Source organism: Petaurus breviceps, unplaced genomic scaffold (genome assembly GCF_028583685.1).
Source record: "Petaurus breviceps papuanus isolate PSGF00001 unplaced genomic scaffold, PetGlider_PUasm1.0 90579, whole genome shotgun sequence".
Classification (NCBI taxonomy): Eukaryota; Metazoa; Chordata; class Mammalia; order Diprotodontia; family Petauridae; genus Petaurus; species Petaurus breviceps.
The window spans coordinates 5,525,786-5,550,803 of NW_027187278.1; the positions used below are offsets into that span (position 1 = coordinate 5,525,786).

The window sequence follows — 25,018 nt, forward strand, 5'->3', positions numbered from 1 at the left end:
ACAATTCCTTAAATACCAGAATTAGGTAAGTAGAAGCTGATGATCTTATGAGACATCAAGTTTTAGTCAGAATCAAAATAATGAAAAAAATAGAAGAAAATGTAAAATACTTCACTGGAAAAACAATTGACATGGCAAATAAATGCAGGAGAAATAATTTAAGAATTTCTGAACTACCTGAAAGGTAGTTGATTAAAGGGGGAAAAAAAAGAACCTTGACAAAATCTTTCAAGACATTATCAAGGAAAATTGCATTGACATCCTAGAATCAGGGGGTAAAATAGTTATTGAAACAATCCAACTATGACATCCTGAAAGAAATCACAAAATTAGAACTCCAAGGGACATTGTAGCCAAATTCCAGAATTATGAGGTCAAGGAGAAAATATTGTAACCTGCCAGAAATAAATAATTTAAGCATCATGGAACCACAGTCAGGATGATGAAGGACTTAGCAGTTTCTATATTAAAGAATTAGAGGGTTTGGAATATGATATTCTGAAAGGCAAGGGAGTTTGGATTACAACTAAGAATCAACTACCCATCAAAATTCAGCATAATTTTTCTGGGGAAAAGATGAATTTTCAATGAAATAAGGGATTTTCAATTATTCCTGATTTTTTAAAAAAGAGCTGAACAGAAAATTAGATCATCAAATACAAGACTCAACAGAAGTATCAAAAGGTAAACAGGAAAGGGAAAAAAAAATTTTCAATAGAGGTAAACTGTTTACATCCCTACATGGGAAAATGATACTTGTAACTTGAGAATCTTATCTTTATTATAGCATTTACAAGGGGTATACATAGAGAGCGAAGTGATGAAAAAAAATAATTAATTAGGAGTAAAAAAATAACAGTATCTTGGGAGAAGAAGAAGGGGAGGAAGAATAGATAGACAATAATCTTAGAGGTGAAGGGACCAGAAAAGGCAGGAGGAGGGTAGGAAAAATAGCAGAAAAAGCTTACGCAAAAGGTTGGATATAATTTGACTCGAAGAAAATCAGAGAAGCTAAGCAGCTAATTAATATGAAGATGAGGAGGGGCAGATCACTCTAGGTATGGAGAACAGTCAGTACAAAGGCAGGAAAATAGGAGATGGAGCATTTTGTTCAAAGGCAAACAGACCAATACAGGCATGGCATAGAGTATATAAAGGGAATTAAGGTAAACACGTAGTGTAAAAGCAGGAAGGGGACAAGGTCCAAAGTGTTTGAAGGACAGAAATTTTTCTAATTGAATGCTGGAGGGGATTAAAAACAAAACAAAACAACACATTAAAGGTCATTGAGCAGGGACAAACCTTGCTCACATCTATATGGTAGGAAAAAAAATTACTCTGGAAGCTATGTAAAATGTGGAATGACTAGAGAATTATGATTTTAGAATTATGGAATTAACATCCATAATTAATGGAATTATGATTTTTATATTAATCTTTATGAGTAATGAATGTACTAACAATTTAGAACTCTCAAGAATTGACTTTTCTGGGCGCTGTCTGTCCCTGCACGGACGCGGACACAGATAAGGGCACCGGGCCTGGCCCTTAGGGATACAGGACTCAGGCTGCCCCTGCCGTCGTACCCCCAGGTGGGGCTCCGAGCACAGGCCATGGCAGGACCAGAGGGCGGAGGGGATGGGGGTTGGGGGTTGGGGGGCGGGGTGCGGTTGGAGACGTTGGGGCAAGAGCGGCGGTTGGGGGGGGGGCCTCCTCCCCCCGCCCCCCCCTCCCCCAGAGTGCGCTCCCGCTGCGGGACCGAGCGCCTCGGCCGCCATTTTGGACAGAGTTTGGTTGTGGTTGTGAGGGAGCCGGTGGCAGGGCGAGGCGGGACCAGACCATTTGAGTTCTGTGGCTTTTTCGAAGATTGGTTGGTGATGAAAATGCACTGGACACAAGAAGCAGACTCTGCCTTGTTGCAGTAGAAGCATTCTCAGCCTGCCTCTTGTCCGTGCTCCCAGTGTTGGCCAGGAGGAGAGACAAAGCTCTCTAATCGAAGAGAAGAAAACATCATTTGGTAAACTTTTTCTGCCCCAGATTTCAGCATTTTAATTTTGTTTTCACTTTGTAAATGGTCAACACTGAAGCAGTAGACGACACCTGGAAGCATTCCCCTCCCAGTCTACCCTTGAACCCAAGTGTGTTGTCCATAATCATCACAAAGCAGAGAAGATTTCTGCCCCATTGTTTCTGCTCCAAGGCAGTTCCAAGATCTTAAGGCTACAGTAGACGCACAAAGACACACACATACTTTTTTAGCAGCTGTATGATTGGACATAATGAAATTAATATTTTAAATGCACTCTCATGTGGATGTTTCTCAATTGAGTTGACTCTCCAAGTTCACAGTTTTCTCTTACTTCAAAATTTTATTTTTCCTCTGACACTTACCTTTGCTAACCCGTGACTACATTTGTCTTGCTAGCTATGGCCTTGCTATGAATAGCATTGGTACCAACTGCCTGGATCCTCAGGAATTATCTGCTTCAGCAACAACATAGTGCGCACTCTGAAGGCAGGTGAATGAGCTGAACAGAGGTGTGTGGTTCCCCCCTCCTTTTTTTTAAATGTAACCTTACACTTTTTTTTTCCTGTTCTCTCCACCCCCCCCCCACCCCCACCGCCTTTATTTGGGTAAGTGTGAGAAACATAGTAGTTTAAAATGAACAACTGAGGGGACAGAGGGCAGGTCAGCACAGGGCTTGGCTTTTGGTACCTCACATAGGCGTGCTGCAGCCCAGGCCCTCTTGACAGAAGCATAACTTGGAAGATCCAGCTGGACCAAGCATACGGAGTTGAAGGACCAGGACCGCAGAGGTTACACTCTGGGATCCTGACCATGAGTTTTGATGCCTTCTCACCTTGGTGAAGAGAGACACTGGACCTAAATGGCGCAGCATGACTTCGTCCCTGCTTGGCTTAATTTCACCACACCACAGTCAGCTAAGTCTCCTGCAGCAACCTTTGAAAAACATGGAAAGCACCTATCCCGAGGAGAAGGGCGATTTGGAGTGAGCCGCTGGAGACATAACTCCTCTAATGTTTTTTTTAACAATGGGCCCCTACGGACTCTGGGAGATTCCTGCCACCAGCCCTCCCTGCTATGCCACAACTCAGTAGATTCGGGTGTCTCCAAGGGCACACTTGCCGGACTCTCTTGGCATGGCTCTGGCCGGGGTCACGATGGCATGAGGCAGCGTGGCCGGGGGAGAGCAGCGACCCACCCCCGCTGGAATGGCAGCTTCAACTCCCACAAGGCCTCTGCACTTCAGGAAAAGCCACCTACTAAGGCCAGGGAAGAAAAGAAAGAAGAGAAGGCGGATAATTTGCAGTTTGAGGAGGAAGACTTTCCATCTTTGAATGCAGAAGCTGGGAAAGAGAATCACCCAAGCAGACCTGTTGGAACCCCTTCTGGATTATGGGACAGTCCTCTGAGTTCCAAGCAACGTACCAAGATGCTGGTCACCAAAAAGGTTTCCAAAGAGGAACCTGCTGCTGCCTTCTCTGCTGCATTCACCTCATCAGGACCTCACCTTGCAAATGGCAACAAGCCCACAACTGTTGTCCCAAATGTCTACAAAAACCTCGTCCCAAAGCCGGCAGCACCTACTTCCAAGCCCCGTCCATGGAAAGTGACCAGGACAGAACACAAAGCAGGCTTGCTCTCCTCTAGCCAGGATTCTGCCTTCACCAGTCCAGTTGCTGTCACCAAACCAGCAGTATTGGCAAGTGGCTCAGTACTTCCCTCTCCCAAAGAGAGCCCTTCCAGCACCACCCCTCCCATTGAGATTAATTCCTGCCACCTAACCAAGCTGACCTGTCGGAACACAGAGAAAAAGAGTGAATTCCTAAAGACTCTGACGGATGACCCAAAGATCCCCAAAGGAGAGATCTCAGAGAACCGAGAATGTGACAAACTGGAGGACATGGAGGGCAACAGCACAGCACAGCCAAAGGAAAATGGGAAAGAAGGTTGCCATCAGGATGCCCTCACTCTCCCCCTAATGGAGAAGAGAGAAGGCCTTTCTCTGTCATTAGAAGCAGAACACAGGTTATTGAAAGCAATGGGCTGGCAGGAATACCCAGAGAATGAAGAGAATTGTCTTCCCCTCACAGAGGATGAGCTAAGAGAGTTCCACATGAAGACAGAGAAGCTAAGAAGAAACGGCTTTGGGAGTAACAGCTTCTCTCAGAGCCGCTGCCTGTCTGGCCTCTTCGCCACTTGGAGAAACGCTTTGAAACCCGAGGCCGAGGACTCTGGCACCGAGACAAGCAGCAGTGAAACTTCGGATGACTAGGCCTGAGCCCAGTGACCTGTCCAGCTCCACTCCCAGTCAGGGTTGTATTAAATGAAAACTGTTCTTTTTCCTTTCTTTGTTCATTGCTGTTAAATCCTTCCTGCACAAAGGGAAAGATCCCAAAGAAGAGAGATTGGCTTGTTTGGCTTTTTTTTGGTTCAGCTTAATAGAGGCAAGTTTGCATAGCTGGGAAATTTGTGACAAAATAATAAATAATAAAATACATATATAAGTACTCACATAAACACAAACTTCTGTGTACAGCTGTGTGTGTAGGACAGTTAATGTGTCTAGGACAGTAAAAGTGTGTGACAGAGCTGGTGGCAGAAGTGAGCAAGAGCTGGACCTTGGCAGCCATAGCTTTCTAACACAGCCCAGCCAGCCCTCCCCCCACCTCCCCCCCCACACACACACACCCCTGCCCTGGGCCCTCGAGAGCCCAGGGCCACTCACAAGATGCTTAAACAAACATTGTCAATGACAAAATGACTATGGAAGTTAGAATTGTGTTAAATTAATGCAAATAAAATGGGTTTTTATTTTTCTTTTATTTTTGGCCTCTCCTGCAGCTTTTATCAGTTAACCAAGCCTTTGTGGGTTTCCTTTTTGCATCCAGCTGTAAAATATTTGGATATAGGAATTGTTGTGTTTTTCTTGCAGCCTTGATATTCAGGGTGGATTGTAAAATACAAATGTTTGTGAGATTTCAAAGATTAAGATCATTTTGATAACATTATTTACAGATTTTAAAAAGTGGTAATTACATGAGTCTTTATAAGGGGAAAAACTACTACATCAAAAATGACTAACTTTGATAAATATTTTGCATCACTTTGCCAAAAAAAAAAAAAAACAATTGACTTTTCTAGCTTGTGAGTCAGAGCTCACAATTCACTTTAAAATGATCCATGAAATTTTAACAAGGCTCACTATAACTGGCATCCTTTTGCCTGTGTACCTAAAGTGAAGCAAATCAAAGATTGTAGAACATATCCCATCACAGAACTCTGGTCCTGTGATCATCTTCCCCACCTCCCTCTCCCCCTCCTCCACATCATGTCTCCCAAAGACTTGACTTAGAGAATTGTTATTTTTTCTTTCATTTGTGGGAAACTGCTCTGGTCCTGGGAACAATTGTTTATAATCCACCTTCCCATCACCCTTGCCACTTGTGATTTATGTATATAATCTCTGTCTTCATTTCAGTAAGATGGAATTTTGATCAGGAGATTTCCCATTTTGCAAATCTGTTCCTCATAATGAAATTAATTAATTGATGGCTACCTGAATATTGGCACTTTGTCTCTAGCCTGCTGTTTCATCATTCTCAGGCTAGAGTTTGGCTCAGTAAATACCTGTTAATAAGAGACAAGACAGGGAGAGTAATTTGAAAGATACTGAAATAGTTTAGGCAAGTAATGATGATGTGGGTGTTGTAAAAAAGCATATACGTGAGACCTGGTAAATATATAAAGGACAAAATTCGGCCACTAAGTGGATATATGTGTTGTGAGTTAGGCGTAGAAGATGACACTGTAGTCTGAAATGTGGAAAACTGAAAAGGTGGCAGTGAACTTAACACTGATCAAGATCTGGGCATCATCTAGAAGACATGATAACTGAACTCATAAGAACTGATGAATTCATCAAGTGAGAGTGTGGAGAGAAAAGTAAAGAAGGCCCAGGACAGAGCCTTGAAGAACCATTCTTCATGCTTTGTGGCTATGATATGGATCCATAAAAAGAAAAGAAAGAGATCAGTGTCACAGGATAAAAACAAACAAACAAAAAACAAAAAGAAGAAAGTACACAGGGATAGAACATCAACAGAGTGAGAATGCAATGGTATGAAAAGTTATGAGGATTAAGAAAATGACATTAATTTTGGCAATGGAGTGATTATTGGTAATTTGGAGAGGGTAGATTCAAATGAATGATGACTTCAGAAGCCAGATTGCAGAATATTTAGAAGAAAGTTAAAGAAGAGAAAGTAAAAAATATTGGGGCTTTTTCAAGGAGTTTGCCATGAAGGGGAGGGAGAAAATATAGAACAATACCTAACATGGATGTTAAAATCACATGCATGGTGGAGTTATAAGCATATTTGTAGGCTGAAAGGAAGAGAGTAGGTGAGAGAGTGATTGGATTCTGGGAAGATGGCAGCATAAGTCGGGAAAATTCCAAACTCTCAAGATTTTCTCTCCACAAAAGATAAAATAGCAGTTTAGGGTGAACAATGTGCAGATAAAAATGAATAAGAATAGTGGCACAACCTGGGTCTTTGTGGGACAGTTAGAGATCAGAAGAAAAATCCCTGGACAAGGTTTGGTCCCTGTCAAGAGTAAACACCTTCAGGCTAGCATCTGCTTAACAACAAAAAGCTAACCCTGGGGTTAGTTGATTTGAGAGGCTACCTCAGCCCCTGCCACTAGAGCTTTTACAAACCCCAGGATAGTGAGGGGAGTTAGGCATCTGAGCTGTGAAGATCAAGGGAACTTCTGCTGACAAGGAACACCAGACCCAGCTGTACTTCAAAGAGTTGTGGGGGTAATAACAAAACAACACACACCTGCTGAGTGCAAAAGCAATTGGGCTAAAATCTCCTGGCACTTAACAGAGAGTTGGAGGTTTGACTGTGGCTCCAGGCTAGAGGGGAGGACTGAAGATATGAAGCAAGAGGCACCATTTCCCATACCCCAGGGCTAGAGGTGAGTACAAATAATTATTATCATAACAAATGCACAGGTAAAGGAAAAAGTATACAGCCATAGAAAGGTACTATGGGAATAGAGAAGACTGGGGTTCATCTTCTGAGGAGGATATTGAAATAAAGAACCCCCCAAAGAATAATATCAAATGGTCACCTGCCCTAAAAGAATTAATAGAAAATCATAAAAAAGATTTTAAAAATCAAATGACAGAGATGCATGAAGTACTAGAAAAGATGTAGTGTTATCAAGAAGGAACTAGGATCCATTAAGGTTTTTGAACCCTTAGGGAAATTCTTTATGATATTTTTATGATTGCTTCCTGGGATAGATAGGGACGATGATGTTACACAAAGCAATATTATAAAGAATAATGAAATATGAATAAAATTACAATTCTATATCTCCTGAAATTTTCTTAATTGAAATTGGAAGAAACATAAAAGGGGGCATTCACCACATAAATCAAAGATATAGGGTTGAACAAGACCTTAGAACTCACCTAATACTTTGTATGTGTGTGTGTATGTGTATGTGTGTGTACACTCACTTTATATAATTATAAATATTGATAGTTATTTAAAGTATACTGTACTGGTCAATTCAGTGAACTGCACTGGAAAAAGTGAGTACTGGCAAGGTAGGCTATCCATTTTTTTTGTATTATTTCCTATTTTGATTTTCAAAATCACAGTAATTATTGAAAATTAAATGTTGCCTAAAATCATTAATAATATAGATAGAACTATTACCTCAATTATTTATATTGTGGTTGCTATTACTAAGCCAGATTTTTCTAGGGACTAACCTGGTAGAGCTATATCATATGTTTTAGGGAAGGAACAAGGGTAGAGGGGTACCATTTTTAAAATGATTGCTGCATTTAACTAAGGAAGACCTAGTGGTGATGAAAAGTATTGCAACTTTTCAAAAGTATTTTAAGTTATTCCAGTGAAAGTGCTTGCAAGAGAATATGATACAATATTATTATATTAGAAATTAAACATAATTGCCAAGTAAACTGGAAATTATTTTTAAAAGAGAATTTCTAAGACAAAGCATATGGCTTTAGGTAGCTAAACTATAACTGTTCAGATCACTTTTCAATTTCTGCCCCTTGGATATTTTCTTTCTGGAAAAGATCCTCACCACTAACTGACCTCCTCCTCCAAATCGTCAACTAATTCCATAAGTTCCATGTATGAAATTACCCATAGTAACCATGCATAGTAACCCAAATATGTCAATAACTTCCCACTACAATTTCTCTACCTTCATTTCTCTTCCCCCTTGCCACCTGCCCTTTAAAATTCTCTTTTATTCTTTCTCTTGTACTGTTCGAAAATAAGCTCCTGCTCTTTCGGATCCGCCATCACCGGGTGGACCCAGTGCCACAATGCAGATCTTCGTGAAGACTTTGACGGGGAAGACCATCACCCTTGAGGTTGAGCCGTCCAATACTATTGAAAATGTCAAGGCCAAGATACAGGATAAAGAAGGTTTTCCACCTGATCAACAAAGATTAATTTTTGCGGGCAAGCAACTGGAAGATGGATGTACTTTGTCTGACTACAACATTCAGAAGGAATCTACCCTTCATCTTGTTCTGAGGCTTCGTGGTGGTGCCAAGAAGAGAAAGAAGAAGTCTTACACCACTCCCAAAAAGAACAAACATAAGAGAAAGAAGGTTAAGCTTGCTGTTCTGAAGTACTATAAGGTTGATGAGAATGACAAGATTAGCCGCCTTCGACGAGAGTGCCCTTCTGATGAATGTGGTGCTGGAGTCTTTATGGCTAGCCATTTTGACAGACATTATTGTGGCAAGTGTTGTCTAACCTATTGCTTCAACAAGCCAGAAGACAAGTAAATGTATATGTGTTAATAAAAAAAAGTCAACTATAAAAAAAAAAGAAAATAAGCTCCTTCAGGTGGTGACTGTCTTGCTCAGTATGTCACCTAGTAAATTCTTTATAAATTATTTAACTCTTTCTTTCTCTATCAACCCACCCTTCCCTCTATTCTTCAATCTATCTATGAATAAAATACATTAGTAAGGTAACCAACCATATGGATATTAAAGTCAGTTTATTAACTCTCTCTGGAGCTCCTCTATCTTTGCAGGAAAGGAGAATATTACTTCCTCGTTACTTTTCCTAAGTGGATGCTGGGTTAACTCAGAAGTTTAACTTATACATTTTTAAAATTATCCTTTCCCCTTTTTCATTTTGGAGACAAGGTCAGACTGCCTATTAAGAGTTCTTTAAAATAAATAAATAAATAAATAAATATATATATATATATATATATATATATAGCTGATATATAACCCAAATATATATTCTTACCACAACTGAATTTCAAGAGGAAAATAGGGAATATTCTTTTTTATATTTTTTAATTTTTTGCCTTTTTTTAGGGCAATTGGGGTTAAGTGACTTGCCCAAGGTCACACTGCTAGTTTTTGTGCTAAGTGTCTGAGGCCAAATTTGAATTGAGGTCCTCCTTACTCCAGGCCAGTGCTCTATTTACTATACCACCTAGCTGCCCCCAATAGGGAATATTCTTCTGAAATTTTCCTGTAATAATGAATCACAGATTCAGATTTTTTGAAAAGATCAATTAATGAAAATCTTCCCACACCTTGCTGATTGATATTTTCTTACTGAACAATAATATGGAATTCATTCAGTCAACTATCAAAAAGTATCCTAATAAAATTTAGTTACTTGCTAATACAAAAAAAATGCTCTTAATATTTCAGCATATATTGACCTGATTTCTATTTCTGACCTTTTTGGAAAACATTTCTAGTAATAGGATCCATGTGACAAAAAATTTAATCAATTTGTTCATTTTTGATGTTTTTTTTAACAAAAAAAATGTTTTCTGGAATTGTTGCACTAATTGCACCTATTCTTCCATAGTCTCCTACCCCCATATTAATCCTTTCTGTTTCTTCTTCTCTTTGCCAGTTTGTTGAATATCAAATGAATCTGAAGTTATATCACACTTCCTTCAGAAATTTATCAACAAGAAATTTCAGATAATGTCCCAAGATTCCCTGAAGTGGAGACCAAATATATTAAATTCAATTTAAATTAAAACTATAGAGATGATTGGAGCAAAATCAACTTCAGCTGGGGCAGCTAGGTGGTGCAATGAACAGAGCACTAGCCCTGGAGTCAGGAGGACCTCAGTTCAAATCTGGTCTCAGACAATTAACACGAAAACTAGCCATGTGACCTTGGACAAGTCACTTAACCCCCACTGGCCTCCAAAAAGCAAAGAAAATAAATCAACTTTAGCTTCTTTTCCTTTGTTCTTTGGTGGTTCAAAATGCTTTCATTTGGTGGTCATCAATGTGACTGGAAATAGGTTCAATTTTTTTTTAATTTTAGTTACTCTAGATTTTTCATTGAAAATTATTTCAAGTCAATAATGATACATTAAATATTACATTTTATACTAAATTGAATAAATTGTTAATCTGTAATCATCTTTTAACATCATTCCCAACATTCTTGGTAGTGTATACAAAATAAATATATCTTCTAACTTGCATAATTTTTTGTGATAAAGTACTAAATAAATACGTAAAACAATAAAGCAGAAATATTACTTGGAAAATGTGAATTTGCTACACTATATCTCTGTCACTAAGCAGACATGGTGAAATGTGTCTGGGCCAAGTGTGTGGGGGGGTGGAATCAATGAATAGAGCACTTAATTGCTCTTTAGAAAAGTCATTTCAAATCTAGCCTCAGACACTAACTAGTTGTGAGATCCTTGACAAGCCACATAATGTATGCCTGCCTCAGTTTCCTCATTTATGAAATGGGGATAATAACAACACCTACTTCCCAGAGCTGTTAGTATCAAATAAGATAATATTTGTAAAGAAAATAGTCTGTACATAGTGCATGGTAAAAGCATAGTAAGTAATATTAGTTATTATTATTATTATTATTATTATTATTATTCTTGGTTAATGACCAACTTCCACATGATCTAAAGCCCCCTTCTCAGTTTCTGTCTGGATGAGCTTCAACTACTTAAAGGCGTCCTTGCCAGAGAGAAACAATAATCAAACATGATTCATTATAAATATGTGCAGATGACCTTCTTCGGTGTTAATATGTTCATGCAATCATGTATGCATCTGTTTTATTTTACTCTAAAGCTATATTAGTGCTATGAATATGATAAAGAGGAGGAGGAAGCAGAAGAGTAAAAATATGGAGGATATTCTATTATCACATCTAATTAAAAGATAATATTAAATTCTAGTTGATGTTGGCAACTTGGAAGGCTCCTTGAGCAGACCTTCTGCCCTTTCTAAAATAAAGGGATTTGCTAAGACTTAGAGTGTTGTATAACATAATATTTGCTAATAGCTTTTCAATTTTTTCAGGCTTCTATAGTGCATTTTTAATTTGCTTTTAGGAAGCTGTCAAACTCTGACCAAAATATTATCATTAATTAGCTCATAGTTCTACAAGGTTCCAAATCACATTGGGTTTAAAAATTTCAGATTTCATTTCTCTTCCATCAAAGTATAAAATATAATTTCCTAGAAAACACAAATACTTTTAAATGATCACTTCCTGCCCTACCTCCTTTTTCATAGCATTCTCAGACTATCTATTGAAGTACTTGAAAAAATCATCTTTCTTACTCGGTGTCAAGAACAATCCTCTCACATCCCCTCCTTTTTTATGGTGACATTGTGAAGAGACGTGTTCATTTATGCTTTGTCCCTTGGAAGTCCAAACACCAAAAGATCACAATATAATTATGTGATTACAGGGCAGACAATGATCTTTAGCGATAATCTAATCTTATAAAATTATAAAGAAAATGCTGAGGTTGAGGGAGGTTAGGTGAATGGCAGATCTAGAACTAAAATTCAGGGACTTATTTTCTTCTAGTCAATGTCTCTTTCCATTATCCCACACTACCTCTCAAAAAAGAAATGTTTATGATACTAGATACTCAATAATTTTTAAATACTGTTGATGTTGGCTTAAGTAGCTTGACAGCAAAAAACAGCATACATATATCAGACAGATACACACATATATGCATACATACTGTATGTAAACATATATACATACAGAGGGAGAGAAGGAAGAAATAAAAAGAATAACAGATAGACAGAGACAGAAAAAGAGAGATTGCAAAAGACAGACAGATTGATATAGACTGATTCACAGTGGATGGACAAAGTGCTGAACTGGAATCAGGAAAACCTCATTTTAAATCCTCCCACAAACATTTGGTAGTTTGGGCAAGCCATTTAAGTTCAGTCTTATGTAAAAGGGGGATAATAACAGCAAGGATTATATAGGGTTGTGAAGATTAAACGAGATAACACATGTAAAGTACTTTGCAAACGTAATGCTATAAAAATTCTGGCTATTTCATATTTAAGGCTCTTTTTTTCTATTTCCTAGTTCAACTCTATTTTCTTAGCTAACATCTTATCTAAAGGTGTATGTGTGTGCCTGTGTGTGTGTGCAACTGTTTGTGTGTGCAAGAGTATGTGCATATTCAATCTGTAATTTCTGTTATAATAAAAATATTTTCAGACTTAGAAACTTCCTCAAATACCCAGTGAGAATTGTAGACCTCTAAACATCAATTTTGTAATGAGCTGTGGCCAAAGTGAGTATTAAATCCTTTTCCTTAATGCTTGGTTGATAGTTATTCTTTATTCTTGAAGAGAACCAAAATGGCATCACTCTACTAGAGTCAAGTTACAGTATGTCCAGCTATGGATAATTAGACCAATATGAGCTCAGAACGCTCTACTATAGGTTGGGCACAGATTGTTTATGTGAATGTTTGGGGTGGATTCTCTAAATTTGTGCATCTCATATTTCTTTTGAGGTACTTCATTTCTGCTTTGTTCATAGAGCACAGAGATTTCTCTAATGGGAGCCCACCATGCTGGGTTGTTCTGTGCCAGTGTCTCCTATATCACACAATCAATCACAAAATTCTTGAGAGATATGTTCAGAGTGTCCTTGCAATTCTTTTTCTGGCTACTATTTGAATGCTTCTCCTATATGAATTTGAATGCTTCTCCTTATTTTCTCCATAAAATTTTGAGAATTTTTGTTTGTTTCTTTTTATTTGTTTTTGGCAAGTGTATATTTGACATTTGAACAATGTGACCAGGCCATTGGAGTTGCACTCTGTGCAGTCAAGTTTGAATGCTTGGCAGTTTAGTTTAAGAAAGGATCTCAGTTTTCTGGTGTCTTATCCTGACAGGTGATCTTCAGAATCTTCCTAAGACAATTGAAAAGAAAGCTGTTGTTTCCTGGGTTGGCACTGGTATACTGCCCAGGTTTCACAGGCCTGCAACAATATGGTCAACACAATGACTCTGTCAATCTTCAGTTTAGTAGTCAGTCTAATACCTCTTCTCCCCTATACTTTCCTTTGAAGCCTCCAAAATACTGAGCTAGCTGTACTTTCTTTTATAAAGAAATAATTTTCAGACTTAGAAATTTGCTCAAATACCCAGTGAGAATTTTATACCTCTAAACATCAGTTATATAATGAGCTCTGGAGAAAGTGAGTATTCAACCCTTTCCCTTAATACTGCGCCACCTAGTATAGAAGTGTTGTTTGTAAATAAATGACTTTTTTATAATGGATGATACAAGTATGACTGAATTAAAAGAAACAAAATTATTTTTTTTTCTTTCAAAGTACAGTTGTCATTAGAGCAATGGATTTGCTCAGCATTTTAAAAGTTTCTCATCACTATCTAACCTTAATGTTAAACCTAATCATCTAAGAAAGAAAAATAATAATTCAGGAAGTGGTGATAACTTTTATAATGCAAGAGTCATTTGTAACCCCATTACCTAAGGGTTACAGAACATTTTGAGGGATGTAAGCTCAACAAAGAAGCCTTTCTTTTCATTCTCCCTTTTCTCTAGTTAAGCATAAATCATAGTAAATTCTGATCCTTAATATGAAAAAAAAAATCACCACCCAACAGATTTATTCTGTGTGAAGAAAATCGTAACACAAAATACATAAACATATCCAAATTATACGTATGCAATGTAGTTCTGAATGTTTACCCTATCTTAGAACTTATTTTGCTCCATCTAGTTTCTGAAAAAGTCAAATGTCTCTTCAATATTCAACTTTGCTTCTATTTCCATTCTAGTTACAGATATAACATTCAGAGTAACCTGATCCCTGATATTGAAAGGCATTTCTGACTAGTTTAATAGTCACAATGTCTTGGTTCCGGACAAAGTCCAATCCAAGAAACATTCACCCCCAATGTCATATTTTTCCCATCTCTTGCACTAAACGTCTCTCTGAATTTAATTGCTTCATTGCCCTTTCCCTGAACTTATCTAACCAATTTTTTCATTGTTTTTGTTATTTATAGCTATTCTCATCCATCCATTCTTCCTGACACCAAATATCAATATTTTTTTAGGAATAGCTTTTGTTCTTAATTCTTGAAGGGGAACAAAATGATATTATTTGTCAGGGTCAAGTCACAGTGAGTCGAAGTGTGACTGATCACACCAATTCAAGCTTGGAACGTCAGGTACAAATAGTCTATATGAACATTTGTCGTGAATGTGTCTCCAAATTTGTATATTTCACATTTTTTTTCAGCTACTGCAACTCTTCTTTGCTTGTAGAACATAACAGCTTCTTTGACACAGGCATTATCAATGCTGGGTGGTCCCGTGACAGAGACTCCCATGTCTCATAATCAGTTCTAAAGTTCTTTTGAGAGACCTTGAGTGTGTCCTAATCACTTCTTCTATTCTCCATGTGAGGGCTTGCCTTGTGTGAGTTATCCATAAAATAATCTTTTAGGCAAATACATGTTTGGAATTTGAATAACATGGTCAGTCCATCACAGTTGTGTTCTCTGCAATAGTTTGAATGCTAAGCAGCTCAGCTAGAGAAAAGACCTCAGTGTCCAGTACCTAATCTTGCTAGGTGGTCTTCAGAATCTTCCTAAGACAGTTCAAATGCAATGATTCAGTTTCCTGACATGGCACTGGTGGACTGTTCAGGTTTCACTAGCATATAACAATATGGTCATCATGATAGTGCTATGGACCTTTAGGCTCATAGATAGCTTAATACCTCTTCTCTCCTATGCTTTCCTTTGGAACGTCCCTAACACTTAACTAGCTCTGGCAATGTATACCAACCTCATCTCCTATATGTACATCCCTGGATAATATACTCCCAAGGTAAATGAACTTATCCTAGTTGAGATATTAAGAAACACTCTGCTTTCCAGAACTAATACCCAAAAAGCAAGTTGTACCCTGAATTTGCATAAGAACAATCCTTTGCACTTACCCTCTGGATGATCTCAGCCACAGCAAAATCTCAGAATTTTTCAGATAATTATTGAATTACTTTGACCAAAAGCAGCATTCTCTGAGCTCAGACAAGCACCTGACATCTCCATGTTCTGGTCATGAAGCCCTGCTATGAGTAAAACTTGTCAAATTATATCTGTTACCTCTTATTGCTAGGACTTATTGCTAGGACACTGTGAAGTCATTATTATAAGTACTGAGATTTGGCCATACTAAAGTGGGTACCTCCACTAGGGTTAGGAGCCTGGCACAAGTGTTTAGTTTCCCTCCTTACTTGCAAGCCATTTCCCTCACTTTGAAATTAAACTGCTGTCTGATTCCTGACTCACCTGTCTCCAATTGGCTCTGTTCAGCTCCAGTCATCCATAGGTTTGAGACTGATTCAGTCTGGTTGACATCTTCCATATTCAGAATTTTTTCCTTTTCTTTAATTGATGCCTCCATGTATGGATGGTGTGGTGCTGGCTTGTGGAGAACCTCTGTTTTCTTGGAATTATTTGTTAGGTCACAAGTATACACTTGTGCTACACAAGGAGCAGAGAATCAATACACACTTTGCTGCATCCCAGTCTCAAAGATTGCATTGAGTACACACTCATCTGCAAACAGAAAGTCATGCGCCAACTCTCCCTCCACTATGATTTTTATCGGTAGCCTTTTTAAGTTTAATAATTTACTATTACTGCAATAGCTGGCCTTTACACCATTTTCATCCTAGGTGAAGGTGTCTGAGAATATGCTTAAAGCATTATGTTAAAAAAAACATGGAAGCAAGCACAAGACCATGCTTTATTCCAATCGTGACTGGGAAAGTGTGAAAACATTTTTCGTTATCCAGAACCTGGGAAAGTAAGTTGTTATGAAACTGATGTACAATTTCTCTTTCTCATTTTTTTAATTAAACATTTTATGTTCACAATTAGATGTAAAAATAATTTTAACTTTTATTTTTAAATTTTTTTGAGTTCCAAATTCTTTCCCTCCCTCCCTGTCCCACAGCATTTGAGAAGGCATGCAATTTCATAGAGGTTATGCATGTGAAGTCATGTAAAACATTTTCATATTAGTCATATTTTGAAAGAAAACACAGCCCAAAAGAATATTTTTAAAAGTATGAATCAATCTGTATTCAGAATCCATCAGTTCTTTCTCTAAAGATGGATAGCTTTTTTTTTTTATCATATGTCCTTCAGAATTGCCTTGCATCATTGTATTGCTAAGAATAATTAAGCCATTCACACTTATCATCATATAATATTACTGTTACTATGGTATACAATATTCTCCTGGTTCTGCTCATTTCACATTGCATCAGTTCATGTAAGTGTAAGTTTTTCTGAGAGTATCCTGTTTGCCATTTTGCATAGCAAGAGAGTACTATATTACATATAACTACTTGTTCAGATATTCCCCAATTGTTGAGCATTTCCTCAATTTCCAATTGTTTTGCCACTGCTAATTGAGCTGCTATAAATATTCTTGTACATGCACGTCCTTCTATTTTTTTTCCTTTTTGGGATATAGACCTGATGCTCCTATTGCTGGGTATGCAGGGAAATACTATTGTGCTATAAGAAATGATAAACAGGCAAACTTCAGAAAAACCTGGAAAGACTTATATGAACTGATGCTAAGTGAAGAGAGCAAAACCAGGAGAACATTGTACACAATAATAACCACATAATGCAGTGGCTGATTTTGATAGACTTAGCCCTTCTCAGCAAAACAAGGACCTAAAATAATTCCAAAGGATCCACAATGGAAAATGCCATCCACATTCAGAGAGAGTTAAGTTACTACTGAACTGGCTACCTCCAGTAAAACTGTGTTATCCCTCATGTAATGGAAGAGATCACTATTTTGGATAAGATCAATGCCTTAAGGAGGAAAGAACTGAACTCCATTCATGTGAATTATTCAAGAGAACATGGAAATGGATGTACACAGCAAAAGCTGGAGGAAAACCACTGTGGAAGATGACTGAAATTTCAAAAAGACAATGAACAACTGTGTGATCTCAGTCATGTATACTATATTCTCAATACCAGTGTTCCAGGATACACTTTTTAAAACATATTTTGTTTCTTTTCATTTTACCATTAGAACTGAAATGTCTGACTGTCATTTCTCTTAAAAAAGAAAATAGGTCTAAAGACATAATAGTTCTTTTGAGAAGATACCAATTAAAAGGGCAACAGAAGCATAGATTGGATATCTTTTTTCTTTAAAAAAAACCTTCAGGCTGCTGAAAGAGAAATGTGACCAAAAGTATTATGATTATCCATTAGAGATGTCCATCAGTTTCTATAGGAATTATTTAGATGACAATACAGCAAGATCAAGTATTAGTGACGATGTGCATGGCATAAGGAATGATAAATTTATAGTTCCAATCCTTACTATCAAAGAAACTGTTTAAATGTGTTCCAAAAGGAATCTAAGTACTTCACATTAAATACAGAAGTAGCCATCCAAATTACTTCCCATATTTGTTGCAGATTTTTAAGTGCCAATCAAAGTCTAATTTTGCATTTTGGCTTTGTCTTGTAACAATTTCAGCTGTTACAAAGCAATTTATATGTGTGTATGTGTGTGTGTGTGTGTGTGTGTGTATGAACCTCAGTAGTTTGGCCAGGTAATGAGTACTGTAATATCAAAACGGGTAGTCAGTCTTACTTGTGTAATTAAAGACCTGTGCATCTTTTAGCAAGCATGTAAACATTCATTGCTCCAATTTAAACCAGAAAAAAGGCTTTGAAATGCAAGAGCTCTGCCAAAGCACACTCCACTCTTTCCATCTTCCTTTCATGGAAAATATTTGCAGTTTTGTCAATTGCCATCAAAACAACTACTCTAAGGCTGATTTGCCAATTTTATCCAATGAGTCAAAAATGAATCAATCTTGTTTTTATCCAAACCACTTCATTTAAATAACCATGGAGATCTGATCACCTCAAAATTGTGTGTGTGTGTGTCTGTGTGTGTGTTGCTTTACTCCTAAGCATGGGTGAGGAATCTGAGTACCATGTGCAAGGTTCAAGATGATGCTTAGCATATAACATAAAAAGCAAATATCATTTCCTTCCATATCCATATAACATAAACCAGGCAACTCTAGTCTTATCTTTATAGGGTGAAAAACAGTTACTTTTCCAATGAGTTTCCTGAAAGGGAGAACAAATAAATCATGATTATTCTGGTGACATGTTATAGGATATTGACTAGAGAGTTTTTGGCATTTTAAGCATCATCCTTTGAACCAGTTTAATCCACTGAATGAGTGTTCTTTGGTGGTATCCCTCTGTTAGGTCTTAAAGGTCCTCTGAGACCTCTAGGGATTCCCTGTGGTCCACTTTGCTCAGATCCTCTCTTGAAATTTTGTTGCTATCCATCCTACTAATAATTGGAAAAAATCTTGTGGAGCATTGAACTGGGATTGTAAGTTACCACTATTGGGAGTGTTGTAATACAAAAGGGGTTAGCCATCATACCCTCCTCTAAATCAATTAGCATGACCCCTATATCCATTCATTAAACTTCTACTGCCATGAGACCTTCCAGATAACACTTCTGGGCTGCTATAATAAGGCTGACTACTATGTGGAGATCCAGTGTTCCACTGTGGAAGTGGCTTCTGGTTAATTGCCACCTGGTGTGACAAGTCCTTGGAACCATGGTAGGCACCAAATATGGCCTGAAGTTGTTCTTGCTGAAGTTCTGTTTGCTCTATTTGGTGAGGCTTATTGGAAAAATTATGGTTGCACCTAGCCTTGTAGTGATTCTGGAAACCACCACTGCTGTCACTGATTCAGTCACCACCAAAGTCTATTGCTGGTTTTCTGGGGTACAGCCTATGCCAAACTATATTCCATTCTCAACCTGATGCAACAGAGACTTCTTGCTGTTTAAGTTGTCTTGAGCTGGAAAATTGTTTCACTCTATTCTTCTGTGTATTCTGCTGCTCCAGAATTTGTTTTGAGGCGTTGTTTAAAGTTCTTTGGCGGAGTCTTGTGGAGAGTTCAGGTGAGTCCCTGCCTTTTCTCTGCAATCTTGGCTCTCAGAAACCTGTGACAGTTTTCCACAAGTCCTCAGAACTGACAGGCTCAAAGACCTTTGTTATATAAATGAACCATTGTGGACAGACTTCTGTTCTGGTCCTGGAATTTCTTCTGGAGTGGTCAAGAAACAAACACTGCACAGACCATTCCTCACCCTTCTGAAGTCACACTGGCTCTCAGGTAGAGAATATCTTCCAAGTGAAAGATCAGCCTAGTGAGGAGGACTGTGTCAAGAATCTTTCCTTGCAGTGGCTAAGATATAGATCTCTGAGACTGTGAAAGGACAACCCATTTCCCCTGTCTTTATGGAGATGTAAAGTAGAGACATTCTTAAACTCCTGGGGGATAACCCACTTTTGCAATATTACATAGAACATTTTGATCAGCTTTTCTATGAGTCCTGTACCCCTTGCTTTATAAATCTCAACTGGAATAGAATCAACACCAGACACATTGACACACTAGAGGAGCCTAATGGAATTCAAAAACTCTTTTCAGTTGGAAATTTGACCAGAGAAGCACTGACTTCAACCTGAGGTATATGGTCAGTGACTTCAGCATTGATTGATGATTGTCCATTGAGAGCAATGTCGAAGTATTCAGTCCATCTCTCCAGGCTCACATACTTGTCCTTAATCAATATGTCTCCATCAACACTACATAGTTAATATGTACCATAGGTCTTTGCCCACAAATAACCTTCAGAGAACTACAAAAGTGCTTTGAATTGTTACTAAGAGCATAGAACTGAGTTTCATCTGCCTTCTTACTGAGTCAAGAATTATCAATCTTTATAAATTTCACTTGCACTTTGCTTTTGATGGAATTAAATAATGCCTTAGAGATGGACAACTATCCTTCTAGTAAAACCTGTGGAATATTTTTTTGGTTTTTCATTTAGCAATTCTAAATTTCCTTATTATTTTCTTGAAACCAATCTCGATGTTTATAGATCTTCTGGATGTTGTAAAGTCCAAACAAAGTAAATGGAGTGCTGTACACCAAACCCTGAAAGCTGCCTACTCCTTTTCTCCTTCACTGTTGCTGTATGTTGGCTTAGTTTTCCCTCCAAGCAAGAAACTATACCCACGTAAAGAATTGTTTAATCTGTTGATATCAAGTCTTCTGATATTTGTCTATTCTTGGGGTAACCACTTTTGTTAAATGTGAATTTTAAAATTGGAGAGCATGAGTCTTTAATCAGTCCAGCACTGAATCACACATCGCTTTCTAACTCTTACATCTTGTCCATCTCTTCTCCTTATAAGTAGTCTAATAAATGCTGATATTTGTTGTGAGGATGCATCCATGAAGTTTTATTGCTTTAAAATAAACAGGAGAAAATGTTGAATATGAGAAGGTCACAAGACAAAATTCTTCAGGAATGAGTGAACATTTCTGTTGCTGTTTCTTACTCCATTACTCCCTGGGACTCCCTGTCCCATCTGATAATCTGTGCCTACTCTGGAATCAGTCACCCAGAATTCTGTTTGTCTTTTTGGCACATTGGTGAGGAGGGTCTCCAGGTCTTCATACAATTTTTCTTTAACTTCAGAGTTCATCATGGTGGGAGCGTATACACTATGATGGTGGTATGGTGATTTCCTACAAGAGGCAATCACATTGTCACTAGTCTATCGTTCACTAATTTTGGGGAGGTATATAAGTTTGCTGACAAAAATAGTTTGGATTATAAAACTCATGCCAACAGTGCTCTCCATCACTACAGTCACTCAAAAAAAAGGTTTTCTGTTTTTGACTTCAGTAAACTGCCTTTCATTTACCAGTCTTGTTTCACTCTGAGCTGCTATTTGGATATGACACCTGCTGAGTTCTTTTTCAATAAGAACTCTTCATATTTCAGGTCTACTAGATTTCATGCTGTTCATAAGCATGTTCACATTCCATGCATTGATGATGAATAGAATCCTTTTCAGAAAAGATTTTGTACATTATGTGTGTGGGGGGGTGTTTGTATGTGTTTGTGTGTGTGTGTGTGTTTCAATCACAGAGTGAATTTCCTACCTGCCAAAGCAAGTAAAAACTAGGTGAAGCAGCCAATTTTTAGATCAACCTTTCTAGCTCCTTCCTCAAACCAGAAATGCAATGCAGTCCTTTTTAAAAAGACTGCTGAGACACCCAGGGTCTGCCAAATCCCAGTGCTGCATCAATCCAATAAGAAGATGACCCTATGACCAGAGAGGCCAGTTGTGAATACAGGTCTGTGACTACAGGAGCCAGTGCAGCCACACTCGCTGCTTTGTCACTGGATGTTGCTACAGAAATCTGAGGCTGATAAAAAAGGGTAAAATGGTATGGGCTATGTCTTTTCACTTATCTTTTTTACTGGATCTAAGTGATCAGTTACATGAAGTTATTGGCCTTACTCTCTCTTCCACAGACTTCAAAGTCCAAGACAAAACAAAATAACTGGCCATGGCTCTGGTTACAATGAATGACCTTGGTACCTTTGATGTCTAATCAAACTCTTAGCTTTCCATGGTACCTGCTTCCTAACCTTCATGACCTTTGGAAAAATTTGTTCTCATCTGCCCATTCATTCAGAGGAAGTCTTCACATGACTGGGATAGACACCAAAACTTAAACTGTTTATGGGTTTGAGACCCTTTGGTTACCCTCAAACTGATTTAGCCTGTCAGCTGAAATGGTTTACTGGGATGTGGCTGCTGCGCATTTTAATGTTCTTTAGTTTAGTGGGTAAAAAGTGGGCAAATGATGTAAACTCCAGAAGTGGAAAACATCTCTGCAAAGGGCTCAGCAGCTGTACCAGAGATACTAGTCCTCCCTAGAAACCTAACACCCCATTTGTAGGAAAAAAATAAGGTGATGATTCTTACAAGAGAAAAAGAAGGTAAACACAGTGCATTGGACATTGCTTAGGAGATTTTCCTAAGACATTTTAGGATCAATTGAAACTTCTTTGGGCCAATTGCTTCATTTCTAATCAATAAGAATATTTGTAGTCATTGAGTTTAAAACTAATTGTAACAATTTTGTCAATACTAGAAAGGAGACCATTATCAGAAATATTGACTGAAACAATAGTTTCCCAGTTTTCTGCTTTCCTTCTAATCTTGGTTGCATTGATTTTGTTTGTGGAAACACTTTGTAAATTGCTGGAGCCTGCTCCCCAGGAAAGCCCAGGACTGACAAGGAATAAAGTCCTCCCTGGGGAAAATGAGCATCCCTAGAAGGAGGGGAGGGGCCACTGAGCTTTGCCGATGTGTCCATATCCTTCTACCCAGAGTAGTGGGGACAGCTGCGCTCTGTGCAGAGGGCCCTGTACAGGGATGTCATGTGGGAGACCTGCAGCCACCTGGGCACCATGGGATTCCCAGGCCCCAAACCTGCCCTCGTTTCCTGGATAGAACAAGAGTCCAAGGCCTGGGGTCCGACCACACAGGATCCAGAGGAGTGGGGTCAGGGAGGTCTGAGAACAGCTTGCAGAGAAAACTGGAACATAAACAAGAAGAAGTGGAAGAGAGAAAAGCTCCAAGCCAGGGACTCTTTGGACACTCATATGAGAAGCCAACTATTTCAACCTGGCATCAAACTCATAGACTCAACAGACAACAGATCCTTGAAATCACCATTCAAGGCTGACTTAAATAAGACTTTGCCTCAGCCCTGTAGCCCAAAACCCAACTTGGAGACTCAGAATGGCCATCAGTGCTATGCCTGTCCTAATTGTGGAGGCTGCTTCACCTATCCCTTCCTGCTGGTCAGTCATAGGTGAATGTACTCTGGTGAATGTCCCTTTCTTTATATGGAACATGCTTCAATCAGAAGTTTGCTGTTGAAGCCCATTAATGGATCCATTGGTCTTTCTCTGGGAGACAGAGAGATTGTCTGCCTGGTATATGGGCTGTGCCATTATTTGCCACTGTTGGGGGTGACCATGACCCTCCTGTGCTATTCTGGTCTTACCAAGAGATCTTTGAGGAGTATGGATGACCTACCTCACTGGGTATGGGGGAGAAGTGATTGAAGAGGAGTTAAAGATGTAAGCATGGTCAAAGTGCTAGAGGTAGGCTTTGAAGGGCATATAAGGGAGTAAGCAAATGAGACTTTGGACCTAAAACCAGTCCCTCATGACTCCTTTGGGGCATGATTCCATATTGGTTTAAAGGGAGGGGTGTACCTGTAAAAAATCCAAATTAAACATTGCAAAAAGTTCATTGAGACAAATAGAAGTTATGAAGTAGCTTAAATTTTAGGGAAGCCATACAGTAACTAAAAGTGCTGTCTTGTCTAGCCTGCTGTCCATCTGCTCTTTAACTATCTACTATTTGAACAAAGTCATTGGCAGCACTGAGAAAACACAATGTCATGAAGAAGCATGAGGAGGACCTGGGGCTTGGAAAATATGAGGTATGGCTGGGTGGTCAGGTTAGGGGATAGATACTGTAGTATAAAGTTTCCAAGTTAAGGCCTAGAAAAGTGTTTAAGGCAAACCTAGAGGTATAAGACCAATTGAACAATCCAGTATTGGCATGATTCAGATAGCAAATGTCAGAGTACGCAAATAGTTCTGGAATCAAGGCTAAATTTTGACAAGTAAGGATTAGCAGCTTATCAAGGGGTTTGGGTTAGAGAAAACTAGGTGTGGTCATTGGGATATTGAAAACACATAACATGGAACAATAGCTTCAAGCAGGGCATCAAGAGTAAACACTTGTAAAGGTGTGTTGGGGTGGTCCAATCAGATGCTTAGAATTTAGTGATAATGGAATGATAATTTTGTTTTTGTGTGTAGAATACACTGAAAAAAAGTAAAGACCATTCATACAAGACCAGTTAGGACACCATACTGGTGGTTCAGGTGAGTGGTAATGATGACATTGCTTGGCCTGGTGGTAGTTCCGTTATAAAGGAACAAAAGGAAAAAAAAAATAGAATAATTGGAAGCTATGGCTTTGAAACTGTTTGGCTGGTGTGGGAATGGGACAGGAAAGACAGAAGTCAAAGATGATGAAGTTTCAAAACCATTTCAATTTGACTTGAGGAAGGAATAAAATACACACTAAATAGGGTATCTCACCCTCCAGGAGAGTGGGGGGGGGAGGGTATGAGAGGGGGGATGATGGAAGGGAGGGCAGGCTTGGGGGGAGGGAAGACGGAAGCACCCACTTTTGAAAAGGGATGAGATCAAAGTAGAGAATAGAACAAGTGGGAGTTGGGATAGGAGGGAGGGAAATATAGTCAGTCTGTTACAATATATCTACTATGTTATTGTTTTGCATTAGCCGCACATGTACAACTTATACTGAATATATCCTGTGGGACTGCAATTTTAGGGCAGTGGGTAGGGGAAAAACGGGGAGAAAATTTGCAACTCAAAATCTGGTGAAAATGAATGATGTAAATCACAAGTTAATAAAGCATTAAAAAAATAAAACATTTCAAGCTTGAATGTTCAAGAATGATAGTACCATCGACTGCAAAAAGGAAAGTCACATTGAGGACATGGTTTGGAGAGCACAGGGGAGTGGATGATTTCTGATTCAATTGTGTGCAGTATTTAAGGTGCCCACTGCAATGAGATGATAAAC

General features: G+C 38.5%; 1 protein-coding gene and 2 pseudogenes across 1 annotated transcript; all 3 read left to right on the top strand.

Annotated features, from left to right (window-relative positions):
* The first annotated feature begins 2,786 nt into the window (after positions 1 to 2,786).
* On the top strand, positions 2,787 to 4,298 carry LOC138142427 (vasculin-like protein 1 pseudogene; annotated as a pseudogene).
* Positions 4,299 to 8,351: 4,053 nt separating this feature from the next.
* Positions 8,352 to 8,924, top strand: LOC138142428 (ubiquitin-ribosomal protein eS31 fusion protein-like). The gene has a single exon (XM_069063487.1). The coding sequence runs from the start codon at positions 8,403 to 8,405 to the stop codon at positions 8,871 to 8,873; it is 471 nt and encodes a 156-aa protein (XP_068919588.1). The 5' UTR covers positions 8,352 to 8,402; the 3' UTR covers positions 8,874 to 8,924.
* A 7,247-nt stretch (positions 8,925 to 16,171) lies between these two features.
* LOC138142464 (zinc finger protein 688 pseudogene) lies at positions 16,172 to 23,420 on the top strand (annotated as a pseudogene).
* The last annotated feature ends 1,598 nt before the right edge of the window (positions 23,421 to 25,018 follow it).